The sequence below is a fragment of the Anomaloglossus baeobatrachus genome, chromosome 8 (genome assembly GCF_048569485.1).
Source record: "Anomaloglossus baeobatrachus isolate aAnoBae1 chromosome 8, aAnoBae1.hap1, whole genome shotgun sequence".
Classification (NCBI taxonomy): Eukaryota; Metazoa; Chordata; class Amphibia; order Anura; family Aromobatidae; genus Anomaloglossus; species Anomaloglossus baeobatrachus.
Genome location: NC_134360.1, coordinates 33,020,953 through 33,041,606, shown reverse-complemented (window position 1 = coordinate 33,041,606; position 20,654 = coordinate 33,020,953). Strand labels below are relative to the sequence as shown.

Genomic DNA, 20,654 nt, shown 5'->3' with positions numbered 1-20,654 from the left:
TTATCTCTATAGCAATGTAATGATCCTGTGGATTTCCAACATGTGATCCTTACAGCAAAAGAACAGTCCTGTGTTTAGTGGGGGTCTTATATATTCGGAAGAAGTCCCTTAAAATCCTCAAAAAAAAGTTTGTCCCTAATGTGATCCCATAAATCTAGTGTTGCTGCATTTATGCGGAGCACAACCTCATTTCTCTCGTTATTAATCCCTCTCGACTTTCTAACACAGAAACTACGTAAACCCGTAATGACAATGTGGATACAACCAAGAAAAATGCCTCTTACGTATACACAAACATAACCCCCCCCACCACCACACTCCCCGGATGATGTGTGTCTATGACCGTATCCAGAACAGCGACCTTAACAAGACCGGGGCACGTGACTTATTTGGGGGTTCGTGTCCAAGCGCCCGCCAGGAAGCCAAATGGAATATTTCTGAGATTACAAAAAGCTGGAAACATAAAACAGTAATCCGATCCAAGCGAGCAGAGGGAACGTATCCCCACATCAGACCCCAGCCAAACAATGCACCAAAGTACAAACTGCAAACTTGTTTCATGGAGTTAATTAAATCCGATCTCAACAACTTTCTGTGCCAAGTAAAAGCTTTTTACAACTCCAATGTGAGCTGAGATTACACAGTTTCATTATTTTTTTTTATGTCCAAAATTCTTTACTCTATCTTTACCCAGTTTCACGTCTCCAACCTTTCTTTTACAGTTGTTAAAATTCGTATTCCTTTAGCCACCACTAGGGGGAGCTCCCTACAGATTATATAGGTCATCGCATACAGTGAGCTCCATCTAGTGGTGGCTGAAAACTGCAACAGTTCTATCAATTAGCTTTATGTCTTTGCAGGGGGGGGGGGTGGCAACTCAAATTAATTGGGTCTCCCACCTCTCAAGTTAATTAACACAGAACCTGAAGCCAAAACCTGCTCTCTTGGCAATAGAAATCAAGTTTTAATGTGTTTTTGGTGTAGATTATGTGTCATTTGTCTACGGCGCGTGTAATAAAGTTAGTTTACTGCACCAAACAGCAGCAAAACTGCAGCGGTTGCGTTGTTTGTTTTTTTGTTTTTTTTTTGCACTATGGTGAAAAAAAAGCTGCAAAAATGCTGAAAGACATGACATGCTGCAGCTTTCAAAAAAATGGAAAAAAAAAATAATTGTATGCATGGGATTTCGGAAATCTCAGCTTTTGCTGGTACTGTAAAAAGCAGCTTTTAATTTGCATTAAAAAAAAAAAAATATTTTTTTTTTTTGCAAAAAAAAAAATGCAACGTGTGAGCATATTCTTACCCTCAAATAGCTGATAAGTGGCTTCAAGGTTCTGGGGTTAGATGCAAAACAGGACCTTACTTACCAAAGATGTGTACCGGCCCGGGGCTCGGCCGGCTGCCGAGCCGCTCGGATCCGTGCTCGTCGGTGGGAGGCTCGAGCTCCTCCCGGACCCGGGGGTCACGTCGCTCTGAAGGGAAGCTGGCGCTACGTGTAGGGATTTCGGTGGGAAGGTTCACGGCCGGGGCCGTGGTATTTAGGGATGTAAGTTCGTGACGCCACCCACGGGTTGTGGTGAATGTGGACACCACCGCTGCCGTTAACTAGGCTCCCGGGGACGGTGTTGTGCAGCCTGGTGTTGACTCCTCCGTGGGCAGGGGGTGATGGTCTCGGGGCCCGGTGGTTGTGAGATGCGGGCAAGATGGTGTGGGGCAGTGCGCGGCCCGAGGGAACTGTTGTACTCACTATGACAGATACACCGGAGTCTCTGGTAAACCAAAAAAGATGGTGGTCGGTGCCCGCAGCCGGCTGCGCTTTGCCCCTTTCTCAGGTTGGTGGTTTCCGCCTTTCTCCTGCACCTCTGTGGTAGAACTTGACTGCCTATGCTTCAGCAACTGTAGTGTGCTCCCCGGCTTTGTGTGTGTCGGGGAACCAGTTTGCCCGCAGGCGCTGGCCCGTTGGATCTCTCTGCCTGTGCGGTGGCTTTCTATCCCCCTCGGTGGGCTGTTGCCGTCTTTCGGGTCTTGGGACGGGAAAGGATCTAAGGTTATTCACCGCAATCAGTGAATTCGACTCAGTCCAGTGGCTTCTGGACTTCGTTCTGGGTCTGAAAACCCCTCCTGGTGCTCAGGTTTCCAGTTGGCTCCCCGGTTCGGTACCGGCGGGCCACTACCCTGTCCCGGTCCCTTACGGTTACACCAGCCGTCTTCCCGGCTCCTGCAGGCGGCCAACACCGTCTGCCTCCTTGTCACGGTATCAGGGCTACGACCCTGGCACTGGTCAGTGTTGCCGCTGCAGACCTGACGCCTCAGGCCTGCTGCACTTGAACTTGAACTCAAGCACACACTAAGCTGAACTGAACTAAACTCAACTGACTACTGCTTCCTGTCTCAGGCCCTCTGGACTCCTAGGTGGGCGTGGCCAGCCACCTGGCTCCGCCCCCTGGTGTGACCATTGAACACAGAGAGGTGACAAGGGTTTTTAGGTTGGCTGCTGTCAGCTTGTTAGAGGCTGGTGTTTGAGCAGGGGGTCTACCTGTGACTACCTGGCTAGTCCAAGGCGTCACAGTAATATGGCACTTTGAGCACCAGGGGAAGATTTAACTGATATCTTTGCTCTTCTGTCATGTTAGGTATGGGAAAATACCAAGCGAATGGTGAAAAGAGAGGGGAGGGAAAAAGGGAAACCCCTTGTCAAAAGGGAGGGGGAAAAATGGTGAACCCCTGATAAAACCTTCCGGTAGCTCCTAGCTCCTCTACATAGATAGGTTCCACACCTATGCGCCAAGTAGGTTACCTGACCCTGGCTGACCTTGGACTGGGCCCTAGGTAAGTAAGGGGCAGAATGAGTGATAGTCAATTCTTAGTCCTAAGGAACACACAAGGAAAACAAAACAGGAGAAAGCAAACAAAAATATATCCAAAACTTAGGGAGAGTAACAGCAATATACAACAATGTGCACCCATGCACCGAGCAGGATATCTGGCCCTGGCTGATCCTGAACTGGGCAATAGGTAATGAACTGGCGGGATGAGCGCTAGTCAACCCCACTAAGTCCTAAGGAACACATAGGGAAAACAAAAAAGGAGAAGAAAGCAAACAAACAACTCCAAGATGACTTAAGGAGAGTAACAACAAAATACAACGTTTCTCCAGATGATTATAAGCCGATTGCTTGTGATCAGGACTGTATAGAAACTGAACTCTATCACCAGCAACATACCAAGGGGAAATACAGGTATATAAAGACACAGAGGGTGATAATGATTAGCAGATGAAAGGAAAAAGATCTCTGCAGGGTACTAAAGGGGAAGGAGTAAACCCTAATCCTAAAGGGGATGGAGTAAACCCTAATCCTAAAGGGGATGGAGTAAACCCCAATCCTAAAGGGGATGGAGTAAACCCTAATCCTAAAGGGGATGGAGTAAACCCTAATCCTAAAGGGGATGGAGTAAACCCTAATCCTAAAGGGGATGGAGTAAACCCTAATCCTAAAGGGGATGGAGTAAACCCTAATCCTAAAGGGGATGGAGTAAACCCTAATCCTAAAGGGGAAGGAGTAAACCCTAATCCTAAAGGGGAAAGAGTAATCCCTAACCAAGAAGACATACCAAACTCCATTCACACCACAGTGGAAAGGATGGAATATCAAGGAGCAGTTTGTGCAGCCAAAAGGGTACACCTCTAGGCCATTGCACCACATCAATATAAAGAGTCCCGTAGAGGCTGCAGCGATCACCTGATGGCAGAAAGCCTCTGTGGACTTACCATGAGCTGGACACCCATCAATTTGATATTGGGTGATGGGGTGGGGGGGGGGTGGGGGGGTTAGACATGGGAAACCATTACAGCCCAGTTTAGCGGCAGCAGAAGCAATTCCCATACCCTGGGCCCGTCTCCTACAGTCAGCAATGACTGACAAGCCGCAATCCTATGATCTCCAGCTTCAGCTGCTACAGCAAACCCCCGCTGAATACGGGACAGATAACTTATTCTATCAGAGATGGGGGAATCTGTGTCACGTCTACCGATGCAACACTCCAGAGAGCGCAACGTATTAACAAGACAAGCACAAGAGGCCAATAGAGACGAGAAGCCGAGAATACGGATACATTATATTCATCACAACCGAGGGTTTTCGCGCTTTGAATTCTCTACAGGAAAATTTGTGTTTCTCGTCTTTACTTATAAAGCTGTCAAAACTCACAAATCCTTTTTAAACAGAGCATTAAATGAAACGTAGAGGACGTGCACGATTCTGCATTATATCGCCTGCCAAACCCTACGGAGACATGGCACACGCAGCCGGCTCGGTAACAATGTATAATTGAAACTTAAAAGTATCTGAACGGTAACAAGGCAGGAAATTCCCATTTATTTTCTCCTCGCTGGCTGGCATCACCCGCCGTAATCTATTAGAAGTTAACCTCCAGCCAATATACTCCTTCCTCGAAACTCCAGAACATCCATCACAAAATGATATATAATTGCTATATAAAAGCTCAAATAAAACCTAAAATCCCAAGTACAGAAGCCTGGAGAGGATTGCCAACAATATAATGCATAGAAGATGGAAACTGGCTGAAACCCATGGAACCAGACGGCATCGGACATATAGTGGGGGGCTTCCCCAACCCCCCCCCCCCCAAGAACTATGATGTCGGGGGAGAGAAGGATTGAGCATTCGGAAATTTAATATCCAATCTATTGGTTTTCAAGTAAAAGTATGGCAATGGCTTACTCCTCTCTTCCCAAGGAAAATACCGTATTTTTCGTTTTATAAGACGCACTGGATTATAAGACGCACCCTAAATTTAGAGGACAAAAAAAAGGGGGGGGGATGTCCGTCATACTCTGGTGTTGTCTTACTGGAGGAGGGGAAGGGGGGGGGGGGGAAGAGCAGGTTCACGGGAGGCAGGGGTGGAGTAGGGTCACAGGAGGCAGGGGTGGAGTAGGGTGATGCTGCAGTGAGGGCTGTGCAGAACAGGGTGGTGCGGCGGGTGTCCCACTCCCGTATGCTCTGTTGGCGGTGCGGGCTTCAAAGAAATGGTGAACGGAGGTGGTGGATGCGCAGATTGAGCTCTCGGCTCAATGACAAGCCAAGATCTCATCTGTGTACGCGCCGCCTCCGGGCACCATTTTCTTTAAGTCTGCTGCTGGAGGCGGCGCGTGCGCAGATGAGATCTTGAGCCGAGAGCTCCATCTGCGCATGTGCTGACTCCGGGCACCATTTTCTTTAAGTCTGCTGCTGGAGGCGGTGCGTGCGCAGATGAGATCTTGTGCCGAGAGCTCCATCTGCGCATGGGCCGACTCCGGGTACTATTTCTTTGAAGCCCGCACTGACAACAGGGCATCTGGAATACCCCACACACCGTCCTGCTCCACACAGCCAGCAGGGCCCCAGCCACCAGCGCAGCATCCATTCTCCACCTCCCAGTAAGCTACATTCAGATTGTAAGACGCACCCCTCATTTTCCTCCCAAATTATTGGGAGAAAAAGTGTGTCTTACAATTCGAAAAATACGGCAAGTGCTCAGCTCAGTCCATGCAAACAGTAGATGTGCTGCCGATAACATGATACTATTTGTGCACCTAAAAGCAGCTGTCAAGTGGAAAAAAACCCTGCAGATATGGGGTCGATCTGCAGGTTAATAGCGTGTCGAACATACCCGCACTTAAGGCGGCGTCACACGGTACTATATAATCGGGCAATGTGTCATCGGGGTCACGTCGTTAGTGATGCACATCCGGCATCGTTTGACATATCGTAGCGTGTGACATCTCCGAGCGACTGTGAACGAGAAATAATACCTTATCGTTGCTCGTTGACACGTCGCTCATTTTCATAAAATCGTTCCTCCTTCTGCGCGCCGGTTGTTCGTCGTTCCCGAGGCAGCACACATCGCTCCGTGTGACACCCCGGGAACGACGAACAAGAACTTACCTGCGTCCCGCCGGCAATGCGGAAGGAAGGAGGTGGGTGGGATGTTATGTCCCGCTCATCTCCGCCCCTCCGCTTCTATTGGGCGGCCGCTGTGTGACGTCGCTGTGACGCCGCACGATCCGCCCCCTTTAGGAAGAGGATGTTCGCCGCCCACAGCGAGGTAGTTCGGGAGGTAAGTACGTGTGACGGGGTTAACGACTTTGTGCGATCGCACGACATATCGGCGAGTGTGACGCCGGCTTTAGAGCCCCACTGCCGGGAGGAAACAAACTTTATTCCTCCCGGCAGCATTCAGCTTCCAATCACAAGGGTGGCGCCAGCGAAACCCTGGCACTGACCGGCAGCCTACTCTAATGCTGCCAGTGTTATGGCTATGCGCCGGAGGCGCCATCCTTCTCACAAGGGGCATTTCCACCAGGTAAAATAATTACATATTTAGATTGTCTGATCCTTTTGAGGATAGGTGGAGCGAGAGGTTTTTGGAGGCTGATAATATACCTCCACTAATAAGGAAACAAACAAAAAACAAAAAGGGTCTTGCTACAACTTAACTTTTGCAAGTGCAAAACTCTAAACAACAGACATTTCTTACCTTGTCCCCTGAAAAAGCAGAGGAGGCTAAACCGACCCCTTTCTCCAAATTGTTTCCTATACACCAGCATTGTAAAGGAAGCCTCTTATTATACATTGACAGATTTCAAAAACACGTAGTTATATTCAGTTCACATTTGCAGACGAAGCATCTGAAAATAACGATCACGCACCGGATGAAAAAGGCGGCACCGGCGGCCCGATTCTGCGCCAATGAACCTTCGTGCCGTGGAGCCCTGTAGTAGGAGTCCATTGATGTAATAACCGCAGAATAAGGCCTGAAACGAGCGCCAAATGTTTATTATGTAACCGAGACGTCTGGATAACAGACTATAGATTCCCAGGGCAGCATAGACCTGGAGGAAAAAGCAAAATTACAGCCCGACCCTTCCACCGAGGCTCTGTGTGTATGGATCACATCTGCCAAACTGAAATGCACTTAGGCCAAAAATTCCTGAGAAGCAAAGGCCTAAATCCAGCAAAACTGAGGTTGGCGTTGGCCCCCCCCAGAGTCCCCCATCCCACCTTTGTGGACCCCACTATATTGTACAGAACAGATGGTCATTATCAGGCAGGGTCAGTGTTGGAGGTCTCATGGGTCCCTATGGTAAAGTGTCCTGTGTGCCCACCCTATAATAAAACCCTTTAGGACATAATGGAGAATATTTATCATGTTGCAAAATTTACAAATATAGGAATCAGTCAAAGTGGCGCCAAGATAAAAAGGTTTGTGTCACGGGTGACAGACAGTCATATTGTTTCTAGCCTTAGAAGGTCACGGTGTCCGGCTGTGCAGAATGCTCCCTGACTTTCCATTGTTGCTGCTGTCAGTATTCATTGATTTAGGTAGCTTTCCTGCTGGATTCATCTCTCCTCCTTTTGGACCCAGCAGAAGCTCGCCTTCCACCCAGCTGCTGATCAAAAGTATTCTCTAAGTGCTTAAATACCCCCTTCCTTCGACTGGTGCTGGTGATATTTTCAGTTCCTTCAAGCCGAGGTTGCAAGCAGGTGGCTTGTACTCCTCTGTGGTATTGTTGCTGATGACTCAGGTAGACGTTCAACAAAGTTATCTGTGGATAAGTAGTTCATGTTTTTCCCCGTGTGTGTCCTCCTTGTGTCTTCTATACTGGTTAGTGGGGTTGATGAAGAGCTCATTACCAGGGATACCTAGGGACAGGTATCCTGCTTAGTGCATAGGTGCAAAAAGTATCTACGGTGGTGAAGAACCCCAGGGGCTAGCAGTAGGTTCGGTCAGGGGGTCACCATCTCCCCCTTCCCTAGACACAGGGTTTCCCTTCTCTTTTACCATTCGTTTGGTACTTCCGCGCACCTATTGTGACAGCTTGGTATTGTGCTGGCTAACTGGGGGGGTGGTGGAGGGGATGATTGAGTGCTCTCAGTGGGAGAAACAAAATAATAATCTTGTACAGTCCCTTCGGCCCCCTTCAATTTTTCACCCTTTTCCCACATTTCAGGCTTCAAACATAAAGATAAAAATGTTAATGTTCTGGTGAAGAGTCAGCAACAAATGGACACGATTGTGAAGGTGAACGAAATGTATTGCTTATTTTAAAGTTTTTTAAAAAATAAATAAATAACTGAAAATTGGTTTGTGCAATATTATTCATCCCCTTTAAGTTAATCCTTTGTAGCGCCCCCTTTTGCTGCGATTACAACTGCAGTCGCTTGGGGTATGTCTCTATCAGTTTTGCACATGGAGAGGCTGAAATTCTCGCCCATTCTTCCTTTGTAAACAGCTGGAGCTGAGTGAGGTTGGATGGAGGCGTTTGTGAACAGCAGTTTTCTGCTCTTTCCACAGATTCTCGATTGGGTTCAGGTCTGGACTGTGACTTGGCCATTCTAACACCTGGATACGTTTATTTGTGAACCATTCCATTGTAGATTTTTCTTTATGTTTGGGATCATTGTCTTGTTGGAAGACAAATCTCCGTCCCAGTCTCAGGTCTTTTGCAGACTCCAAAAGGTTTTCTTCAAGAATGGTTCTGTATTTGGCTCCATCCATCTTCCCATCAATTTTAACCATCCTCCCTGTCCCTGCTGAAGCAAAGCAGGCCCAAACCATGATGCTGCCACCACCATGTTTGACACTGGGCATGGTGTGTTCAGGCTGATAAGCTGTGTTGCTTTTACATTGTGCCCAAATAGTTTGATTTTGGTTTCATCTGACCAGAGCACCTTCTTCCACATGTTTGGTGTCTCCAGGTGGCTTGTGGCAATGACAAATGACACTTTTTATGGATATCTTTGAGAAATGTCTTTCTTCTTGCCTCTCTTCCATAAAGGCCAGATTTGTGCAGTGTAGACTGATTGTTGTCCTATGGACAGACTCTCCCACCTCAGCTGTAGATCTCTGCAGATCATACAGAGGGATCATGGGCCTCTTGGCTGCATCTCTGATCAGTCTTCTCCTTGTGTGAGATGATAGTTTGGATGGACGGCCGGGTCTTGGTAGATTTGCAGTGGTATGATCCTCCTTCCATTTCAATATGATAGCTTGCACAGTGCTCCTTGGCATGTTTAAAGTTGTGGAAATCTTTTTGTAACCAAATTCGGCTTTAAACTTCTCCACAACAGTATCACGGACCTGCCTGTTGTGTTCCTTGGTCTTCATGATTCTTTGTGCTTTAAACAGAACCCTGAGACTATCACAGAGCAGGGGCATTTATACGGAGACTTGATTACACACAGGGGCTTATATTTATCATCATCAGTCATTTAGGACAACATTGGATCATTCAGAGATCCTCAATCAACTTCTGGAGTGCGTTTGCTGCACTGAAAATAAAGGGGATGAATAATATTGCACGCCACAATTTCAGTTTATTATTTTTTATAAAAGTTTAAAATAAGCAATACATTTCGTTCAACTTCACAATTGTGTCCACTTGTTGATTCTTCACCATAAAAAAATTAAAATTTTATCTGTATGTTTGAAGCCTGAAATGTGGGAAAAGGTTGAAAAATTCAAGAGGGTTGAATACTTTTGGAAGGCACTGTAGTTATGATACATTTTATTGGCTACAAAAAATAAAATAAATGATGTTACAAAGTGAGATTTCCAGACTGCTTAGGTCATGAAAACGTGCTTAGCAACAATTTTTTTATTTTTTGTAGCCAATAAAATGTATGTTACAAAGCAAGTTTGAGACATAAGCAGTCTGGAAATCTCACTTTGTAACAATTTTATTTATTTTTTTTTGTAGCCAATAAAATGTATCATACCTACAAGATTATTATTTTGTTTCTCCCCCTGAGAGCACTCGATCTTTTGGCACCAAAATGGCGCATGTTATATAATCAGTTTAATACAACCAGATGGGCAGGTCATATTTTAAAGAATTTACAGTGTAATTAAGCCCCATCCCAGACATCTTATGGAATTCCCCCAAATTCCCACTTTTTTTTTTTCCGAGGCGTGTATTATATAGGGAAGTCAGAAGATAGAGCTGTAAACGAAAAAGTGTTCTGCTAAAAGCTATTGAAGATCTACAAGATCTATCTACAAGATGACCTGACACTCGCCACAAATGTATCATTGTTATCCCAGTGTAAATACCATTGTTCTAAAGCCCGTGATGTTTTGCTTTTGTTCACTTTGTCCCCCCCCCTTCCTTCTTCCCTGTACATACTTCTAGTCTTTTTAGCTATCTGGGCACATTATTAAAAAAACTTTACTGTGTGTGTCATTTTAAAGACCACGCCCAGTTGGCTATAAAGACAACATTTATATATAGGAAAGAAGAGACCATAGAGTGAAGACAATAATTATTTGATCCCTTGCTGATTTTGTAAGTTTGCCAACCGACAGACATGAACAGTCTGTAATTTTAAGGGTAGGTTAATTTTTAACAGTGAGAAATAGAATATCCAAAATAAAATCCAGAAAATTACAATTTATTTGCATTTTGCAGAGAGAAATAAATATTTGATCCCTGTGGCAAACAAGACTTAATACTTGGTGGCCGTCTCCTTGTTGGCAGCGCAGCAGTCAGACGTTTTTTGTAGTTGATGATGAGGTTTGCGCACATGTCAGGAGGAATTTTGCTCAACTCCTCTTTGCAGATCATCTCTAAATCATTAAGATTTTGAGGCCGTCGCTTGGCAACTTGGAGCTTCAGCTCCTCCATAAGTTTTCTATAGGATTAAGGTCTGGAGACTGGCTAGGCCACTCCATGACCTTAGTGTGCTTTTTTTTTTTTTGAGCCAGTCCTTTGTGGCCTTGGCTTTATGTTTTGGGTCATTGTTGTGCTGGAAGACCCAGCTACGAGCCATTTTTAATGTCCTGGCAGAGGGGAGGAGGTTGTCACTGAGGATTTTATGGTATATGGCTCCATCCATTGTCCCACTGTTGCGGTAAAGTAGTCCCGTGCGCTTATCAGAGAGACACCCCCAAAACATAATGTTTCCACCTCCATGCTTCACAGTGGGGATGGTGTTCTTTGGGTCATAAGCAGCATTTCTATTCCTCCAAACATGGCAAGTTGAGTTAAGGCCAAAGAGCTCAATGTTTGTCTCATCTGACCACAGCACCTTCTCCCAATCACTCTCAGAATCATCCAGGTGTTCACTGGCAAACTTCAGATGGGACGGCTGCCCATGGGCCCTCTTAAGCAATGGGACTTTGCGGACACTGCAGGATTTTAAGCCAATAATAATGTGTTACCAATGGTTTTCTTGGTGACAGTGGTCCCAGCTGCCTTGAGATCATTAACAAGTTCCCCCCGTGTAGTTTTAGTCTGATCTCTCACCTTCCTCATGATCCTGGATACCCCAGGAGGTGAGATTTTGCATGGAGCCCCAGATCGTTGCCGATTGACACGGATTTTGTATTTCTTCAATTTTCTTACTATTGCACCAGCAGTTGTCTCCTACTCACCCAGCGTCTACCTTATGGTTTTGTCGCCCATTCCAGCCTTGTACAGGTCTATGATCTTGTCCCTGACATCCTACAAAGTTCTTTGGTCGTCCATGTTGTAGACGTTAGAGTCTGACTGATTAAGGGTAAGTTCACACAGTGTGTTTTTCGCGGCGTTTTTGCGCGTTTTTCGGGTGCGTTTTTGGCCTCAAAACTGCATGACTTTGCTTCCCCAGCAAAGTCTATGAGTTTTCATTTTTGCTGTCTGCACACAACTTTTATTTTAAGCTGCGTTTTTGAGCTTAAAAAAAAAAAAATAGACATGTCAATTCTTTCCTGCGTTTTTCTGTGTTTTCCCCCCCATGCAGCCAAAAACGCACCAAATCGCGGAAAAACGCATGCGTTTTTTGCCGCGTTTTTTTTCCCGCGGGTGCGTTTTTGGCAGCCAAAAACGCACAAAATTGCAGCGTCAAAAAAACGCAGCGTGTGCACATAGCCTAATGGAGTCTGTGGACAGGAGTCTTTTATACAAGTAACAATGTAAGAGCTGTCTAATGCCGGTAATGAGTTGATTAGGAGCGTCTAACTGGTCTGTAGGAACCAGAACTTAATGGTTGGTAAGGGATCAAATACTTATTTCTCTCTGCAAAATGCAAATAAATTGATATACTTTATACAATGTGATTTTCTGGATTTTATTTTGGATATTCTCCCACTATTAAAATTAACCTACCCTTAAAATTATAGACTGCTCATGTCTTTTTCAGTGGGGAAACTTACCAAAACAGTAAGGGATCAAATAATTATTTCCTTCACTGTATCTCAGGAATGGAAAGGGTCAAGAACAAATGAAGAACATCACTGGATTCAGGAGAACAGAGGCATTTACACCAGGTTAAATATTATATATATATATATATATATATATATATATATATATATATATATATATATATATATATATATATATATATATATATATATATATATATATATATATATATTTACATTTTACCTGTATCAAAATGGAGGATACCAGAAAATTTTACCTGTATAATTTACAGAGCAAGAGGTGCTGACCAGATTGAGATATAAACTTTTGACGGTGAGTAGATGAGTCTAGAGGGTGGTTTCACTTAAAGGGAACCTGTCAGCAGATTTGGGGTTTATAAGCTGCGGCCACCACCACTACGCTCTTATATACAGTATATTAGAATGCTGTATATCAGAGCGCAGGCCGCTGTGTAGAACGTAAAAATCACTTTATAATACTCACCTAAACGGTCGGTGCGGTGCAGACCAGTTACTCACCTAAGGGGCGGTGCAGACTGGTCGGATGGGTGTCTCTGTTCTCCGGTACCGGCGCCTCCTCTTTCGGCCATCTTTGTCCTCCTTCTGAAGCCTGTGTGCATGACGCGTCCTATGTCATCCACACTAGTTGGCATTGAGGTCCTGCGCAGGCGCACTACAATACTTTGACCTGTCCTGCTCAGGGCAGATCAAAGTGCGCCTTATAGTCTCTAAATCTGGAGACAGGTTCCCTTTAAATGGGTATTCTGAATTGTGAAAGTTATCCCTTATTTAATAAATATTGGATAATTTTCTGATTGATGGGGGTCCCTGGATCCCAGTGATTTCAAGAACTAGGCGCAGTGGTCAGTCATGCGCATTACAGCTCTGAGGTTGGGGGGGCGCAGCGCTCCGCTAGGTCTTCAGCGCTCCCTTTAGAGTGAATGGAGTGTCAATGCACATGATCGACCTCCGCTCCATTCGGTCTGGGCTCGATTCTCGGGATCACTACAGTTGGAAAGTTTTCCCCTATCAGTGGATTGGAGATAACTGTCAAGCTTGGAAATAAGCCGCACATCCCCCCCCCCCCCAACCCTCCTTGGCACACGGCTCTGATGCGCATTCTGAATGGCTTAGATAATGCTATAATCCCTGACAGCCTCGATGTTTAATATCACAGAGAACTAAACTTTATGCCAGATCCCAACTTGTTACTGTTGCTCAAATTAAAACTTGCGCTTCTATTAAAACGACGGCACCGCTGAGACGTGTAAACTAATACATTACCGCTTAGATCGAGCGAATCGCTTGCTAAATGCAAGAGTAATCAATCTCTGAACAGCAATTTAACATCAAGAGCACTCTATGGCTCTCGTGGCAGGCAGGAGGCATATATTACCGAAATATTATTCATACGGATGAGATGCCAGGCTCTTCAACTCTAGGGAAACTGCAAATCCCAAGAGACTTGGAAATGAAGGTTGTCCCCATAATATCACCCAACGTGGAATATGTCAGGCCGGGGGTCACAACGACGCATGTGGGCTCATACAAGAGAATCAATGCAATATGCTAATGATGCAGGGGTGTATATATTGATGCAACACGGGGCCCATTTTTATCGCCAAAACAGGTGGAATTGTGCATAATCATAACCTATTGGATTGCATAGGGCCCATATACTGTTCTTGCACAGGGACCCTTCTGTCTGTGTCCGCCAGTGCCAGAGGGGATGGTACCAGACACAGGGATTTAAAGAACATCCAAATGTCATGCTCTGCCCCTTTAAAAAGATGCATTCCAGCTTTAAGCATTTATCATTTAGCAACTGGGCAAGTGGTGCTAAATTAAAGAGGTCTATAGCCTGGGACCCTTAATAATTGACAGAATGGAAATTCTCGTTTTCTGGAGCCTCAAAACTGCAGGTAGAAGGCGTCTGAATGGAAAGGAGATCAAGAAGTTCTGCCGGCCAATGCAAAGTCTGTGAAATAAGTGGGGAGGGTTCCCAGCAGCCCCATTAAACCAAGTGTGTGTGTGTGTGTGGGGGGGGGGGGTCCCAGCAACCCCATGAAACCAAGTGTGGGGGGGGAGGCCCAGCAGCCCCATTAAACCAAGTGTGGGGGGGGGGGGTCCCAGCAGTCCCATTAAACCAAGTGGGGGGGTCCCAGCAGCCCCATTCAACCAAGTGTGTGGGGGGGGGTCCCAGCAGCCCCATTAAACCAAGTGGGGGGGTCCCAGCAGCCCCATTAAAACCAAGGGGGGGGGGGGGGGTCCCAGCAGCCCCATTAAAACCAAGTGGGGGGGTCCCAGCAGCCCCATTAAAACCAAGTGGGGGGGTCCCAGCAGCCCCATTAAAACCAAGTGGGGGGGTCCCAGCAGCCCCATTAAACCAAGTGGGGGTCCCAACAGCCCCATTAAACCAAGTGGGGGTCCCAGTAGCCCCATTAAATCCTTTAAAGGGAACCAATCACCAGGATTTTCGTATATAACCTAAAGAAAGTGCTATACTGGCACCATCAGGCTGAGTATATACGCACCTGTAGTGGTCAGCTCGGATGTTTAGGTTTTGAAATCCAAGAAAGTAAATTTTGTAAAATTAGCTTCTTGAGTGACAGCAGCTGAGGATCAGATAATATCTGGGGGGGGTATTCATAATTATCCCCTCCCCCTGTTAGAATTAGCATAAGTGTGATACAATCTATTTAATTTTTCACTAGCAGGACCTGTGTGAGGTCATACCCATGTGACTAGAAGGGGCAGGGCCTCAGGAAACAAACAGGTCACATGGGTATGACCTCACACAGGTCCTGCTAGTGAAAAGTTACATCAACTGTATCATACTTATTCTAAATCTAACAGAGGGGGGGATAACTCTGAATACCCCCCAGATATTATCTGATCCTCAGCTGCTGTCACTCAAGAAGCTGATAAGTTTATAAACTTTACTTACTTGGATTTCAAAACCTATCCATCTGAGCTGACCACTACAGGTATGTATAGTATCAGCCTGATAGTGCCAGTATAGCACTGGCTTTAGCTTATATACGAAAATCCTGGCGATTGGTTCCCTTTAACACAGTCCATTAACTTTTGGGGGGGCAAAGGTTCAGTTTGCGGTCCTAGCGCTGTCTAAATAGCCTGTTTTTTTGGCACCCAGTACTCATGCCCTGAAAGCCACGTCCATTACGGATCTAGATAGTGCATTTGATACGCCTTACGAGTGCTGATCTGCTTTATACAAGTTGCTTGATGCTCCTTCACCGGCCATTTTTCAGAAGCTGACAAACAATGATGGAAACAGAATGATCCATTCTCTAACAAAATGGTTCTGTCCCCAAACGCAATAGGTTATTGGCAGCACTTACCCAGTTTAAAGCAGGTGATGAACTGCGCAACTTTTTTTTTTTTGCCAGAATGAACGATCTGATCACCGGTTGAATGAGTGTTTTCGTTGGACGATAAAATTAATCGTCAATGAACGTTTCTTTGAACGCTCGTGTGCTGGATCGATTTGTCTAAAAGCGTCATCACTGATCACAGTTGACTCCTCTAAAATTAATCAAATAAACCCAGTTTACAAATCCGACTTTCACGGTCAGAGTCTGAACCACAAGGTCCAGATTGGTCGCAGGTATCCTAAACTGAACAGCCTCATCCCTATATACTAGACTGCAGGGTCCGGGTCTGGAGACCCCCGGACATTCTAGAGACCCCCACCCCCAGACTTTCTGGATTCTGGAGGACCCCCCCACAGACGTTCTGGAGACACCCCCCCTACAGACGTTCTGGAGACACCCCCCCCCCCTACAGACGTTCTGGAGACACCCCCCCCTACAGACGTTCTGGAGACCCCCCCACAGACGTTCTGGAGACCCCCCCCCCACAGACGTTCTGCAGACCCCCCCACAGACGTTCTGGAGACCCCCCCCCCCCCACAGACGTTCTGGAGACCCCCCCCACAGACGTTCTGGAGACCCCCCCCCCACAGACGTTCTGGAGACCCCCCCCACAGACGTTCTGGAGACCCCCCCCCCCACAGACGTTCTGGAGACCCCCCCCCCCCACAGACGTTCTGGAGACCCCCCCCCACAGACGTTCTGGAGACCCCCCCCCACAGACGTTCTGGAGACCCCCCCCCACAGACGTTCTGGAGACCCCCCCCACAGACGTTCTGGAGACCCCCCCACAGACGTTCTAGAGACCCCCCGCACAGACGTTCTAGAGACACACCCCCCCCCCCCCCACGTTCTGGAGAAACCCCCCCCCCCCCCACCCCACAGACGTTTTGGAGACAACCCCCACACACATTCTAGAGACACCCCCCCACAGATGTTTTGGAGGCCCCCCTTCCCCCACAGAAGTTTTGGAGACCCCCAGACCTTCTGGAGACCCCCGGACCTTCTGGACTTTGTGGTTCGTTCTCGAATGGTGAAGGCTGGATTTCATAAAAATTGTCATCTAGTGCCAAGAGGGTGCGGAACCAAATCTCCCCAGTTCTGGGAATTGCTGGGAGTCACAGACCGAGATCAATGCTATCCGAAGACGTGTCAGTGATATATCAGAAGGGGCTTAAAGAGGAAAGTCCCTTGAAGGGAACATTGTATTGTAATATTTGTACATCAAATAACCAAACTGAGGAAACCTCCTCATAAAGTTTGCATACTCCTTTGAAATGACTCTTGGCTCACACGGTGCTATCTTTTAATGTGAATAGATACATTGTATTCATAAGAAACAAAAACAGGGACCACAGTGACACGTCTGTCAATCATTATAGCAAGTACAAGCCATCCAAGATGTTCTGCAGCAGCCATTGGGTTCTGCTTACCTTGTTTTAGCCGGTCTCCCCTTCGTGTTGCTTTTCTTCTTCACCCTGGACTCTTTTTTGGGTTTGTGCACTTCTATGGCTTTGAAGTACCCAGGGGTAGTGGTGGACTGCACCAGGTTCTGCCCAGAGGGGGCTGGAAGTTTGGATCTCCTGGTCCCTTTACCAGGGGGCTCCTCTGTATTCCCCAGGAAGAGATACAAGATCAGAAGCCCCCCCAGGCAGAGCAAGCTGACCAGGAGCTTGCAATGGATCCTCATAGTGTGGGGTCTCCCTCGTAGATCATCTTTGGAGGAGGTGGGGGGCTTACCCCTTGGGGATCAGCATTGCAGGCAACATTGTGAGAAGCTTCCACAGGGAGCTCCGGGGCTGCAGGCACCACGTATCCGATTGTCAGGGCAGGGGGAGGGGGGCCGAGGAGACAGAGGTGGGAGGGATCCTACCGTAATGTGTGGAGCTCAAGCTCCTCTGTTCTTTATGTTCTACAGGCGCTGCTGTTCCTGCTCTGACCTGCAGAGGGCGCGCCCCCGCCCAGCGACGGTTACAAGATACTTTGTATCAATAGTTTACTGTAAACATTCCAAAGAGGACACTCCGGAACTAGGAACAATAGAAGAGCACAACAAAGAAAACACTGGTCATCAGTTTTTAACTATCTAGGTTCACATTTCCGTTGTTTTGCATCAGTCACAATCCGTCGCCTTCAGGAATTACGGTATACTGCAAAATATTTTGCAGGAATCCAGTTTTTCCCCATAGACTTCTATTAGGCTATGTGCGCATGTAGCGTTCTGTCCCTGCAGAAATTTCTGCAGCGATTTGAACAGCACACGTGCGCTTCAAATCGCTGCAGAAACAGTCCGTAATGAAAAAAAAAAAAAGCCGATTCCATGCGCTCTGACTGCAGCCCCTCCCATAGACAGAGCGGGGGATGCATGCAAAGCGCAGGAAAGAAGTGACATGTCCCTTCTTAGAACGCGTGCTTCGGGCAGCAGCCGAAGCGCTGCGCTCTAATACGCCACGTGCGCACGGCTCCTGCATAATCTTCATAGATTATGCTGGGGACGCAGGACGCATGCAGTTACGCTGCGGTGCAGATCGCAGCGTAACTGCATGGAAATACACAACGTGCGCACATAGCATTAGCGACGGATTGTGGTTGATGGCTTTGCGTTGCATCCGCTGCGAACGGATCAGTCGTTTAGTGACTGACCGTCAGGCGGGAGCAACGCTGAATGTAATGTTTTTTGGAACGGCAAAAAAACGGACTCCGCAGGTGTCCGTCACCATCCGTCACAAGCTATAATAAATGTCTATGGTGCTGGATTCCGTCATACTCTACTGAGCATGCCCAGCATGTTTGGCACACCCAGTGGGCTGTCCCAAACACAAACGGATCACGACGGATCCGTCAAAGAACGGACACACAGCGGATGTAACAGACGTGACGTATCAGTTTTTTTCACAGGATTCCTGTGAACGGAATCCTGTGAAATAACACATTTGTTGCGTCAGTTGACATCTCAAAAACGACGGATCCGTCATTGCGTCGCAACAACGGACCTGACGGAAGCGTGAACCTAGCCTTAGTTATATCTGTACCAATTGAAGAAGGTTAACAACAATCCAAATGATTATATAGCACCTTGATAATCCACATCATCATCACTGTCCCCATTGGAGCACACAACCTACATTCTCTATCACTATGTCTTTGGAGTGTGGGAGGAAACCCACACAAACACAGGGAGAACATAAAAACTCCTTGCAGATGTTGTCCTTGGTGGGATTTGAACCCAGGACCCCAGCGCTGCAAGACTGCAGTGCTAACCACTGAGCCACCACAAGACTGCAGTGCTAACCACTGAGCCACCGTACTGCCAAATAAAGGAGCTTTCACACATTCAGTTTTTGCCGTCAGGCACAATCTGGCGATTTCCGGAAAAAACGGATCCTGCGTCTGTTACCACCGGATCCATTTTTTTCCTCATAGACTTGTGTTAGAGCCGGATTGTGCCACTTGGCCTTGCGTTTCATCCGGCTTTTTCTGTGTCCCACTGCCAGAAAAGACACACAAGGGAATGTTTTTCGTCACCGTCAAAAAATCGCACCGCGCCCTGTGGCGTGTCGTAAAATGAAAGCCTATGGGGCCAGATTCGTCGTAATGCGGAAAAAAACGCATTACAGCGACAGATCCGTTTTTTTAAACTGAGCATGCTCAGATGTGTAAATTCATTTCTGATTAGAAAATATCTCTCTATCTCTCTCTCTCTGTCCATGTTGGTCTCTCCCTCTCAGAACCCTCTCTCATACTCACCGATCACCGGCACGGCGTGGCACTGCATGGCTGTCACACTGCTCTGGCGGCTTCTCCTCTTTTGAAAATGCCGGCCGCTCATTATTCCATCTCGTATTCACTGCTTCCCCCACCCACTGCCGCCTATGATTGGTTGCAGTCCAACACGCCCCCACGCTGAGTGACAGCTGTCTCACTGCAACCAATCACAGCGCTGGTGGGCGAGTCTATGTAGTGCAGTAAAATAAATAAATAAATAATAAAAAAGAAAACGGCATGTGGTCCCCCCTAATTTTGATACCAGCCAAGGTAAAGCCACACGGCTGAAGGCTGGTATTCTCAGGATGGGGAGCCCCACATTATGGGGAGACCCCCAGCCTAAACATATCAGGCAGCAGCTGCCCGGAATTGCTGCATCCATTAGATGTGACAGTCCCGGGACTCTACCCGGCTCATCCCGAATTGCCCTTGTGCGGTGGCAATCGGGGTAATAAGGAGCTAATGGCAGCAGCCCATAGCGACCACTAAATCCTAGGTTAATCATGGCAGGCGTCTATGAGACACATTCCATGTTTAACCTGTAAGTGAAAGTAAATAAAAACATACACCCGGTGGCAATTGGGGTAATAAGGAGTTAGTGGCAGCCCATAGCTGCCACTAAGTCCTAGCTTAGTGATGGCAGGCGTCTATGAGATACTCTTCATCACAAGCTGTAGTAAAAGTACATAAACACAAAAAGCGAAAAATCCAATATTTGGAATAAAAGACAAAAAAAACACCCTCTTTCACCACTTTATTAATCCCCAAATACCCCTCCAGATCCGGCGTAATCCACACGAGGTCCCACGACGCATCCAGCTCTGCTACAGTAAGCTGACAGGAGCAGCCGTAGAGCACGACCGCTCTCTGTGAGCTCCACGCATCAACTGAAGAGAGCCGCGCGATCAGCGATGACGTCACTCAGGTTACTCGCAGCCACCGCTCTCATGTGGAGGACTGCAGCTGGCCGCGGGTAACCTGAGTGACGGCACCGCTGATCGCCCGGCTCACTTCAATCACTCAGGCGATTTGTGGTCACCGGTGAGTCCTTCACTTGTGATCGCAAATCAGGCCATAGCACACAGACAGAGCCGCGGGATGACAATGAAGTCGGGTGAAGTTCATCCGAGTTCATTCTGATCGTGCGGCTCTGTCTCGCAGCCAGCCATGCTCAATGGGGATGTAGCAGAGCCGAGTGGGAACGCACTGTAAAAAATGCATCCAAAATGCTGCACATACACAGTGTATACAAAGCCTTATTCTTCCCAGTACATTTGCACAAAGTGGGAAGGC

At 47.1% G+C, this 20,654-nt stretch overlaps 1 protein-coding gene across 1 annotated transcript in view; it reads right to left on the bottom strand.

Annotated features, from left to right (window-relative positions):
* GXYLT2 (glucoside xylosyltransferase 2) overlaps positions 1–17,455 on the bottom strand; it is a 59,348-nt gene extending 41,893 nt beyond the window's left edge. Inside the window, exon 1 of the mRNA XM_075320709.1 lies at positions 17,030–17,455. Coding sequence (XP_075176824.1) covers positions 17,030–17,286 — 257 coding nt within the window. The 5' untranslated portion in view covers positions 17,287–17,455. The remainder of the gene's footprint in view (positions 1–17,029) is intronic.
* Between the last annotated feature and the right edge of the window lie 3,199 nt (positions 17,456–20,654).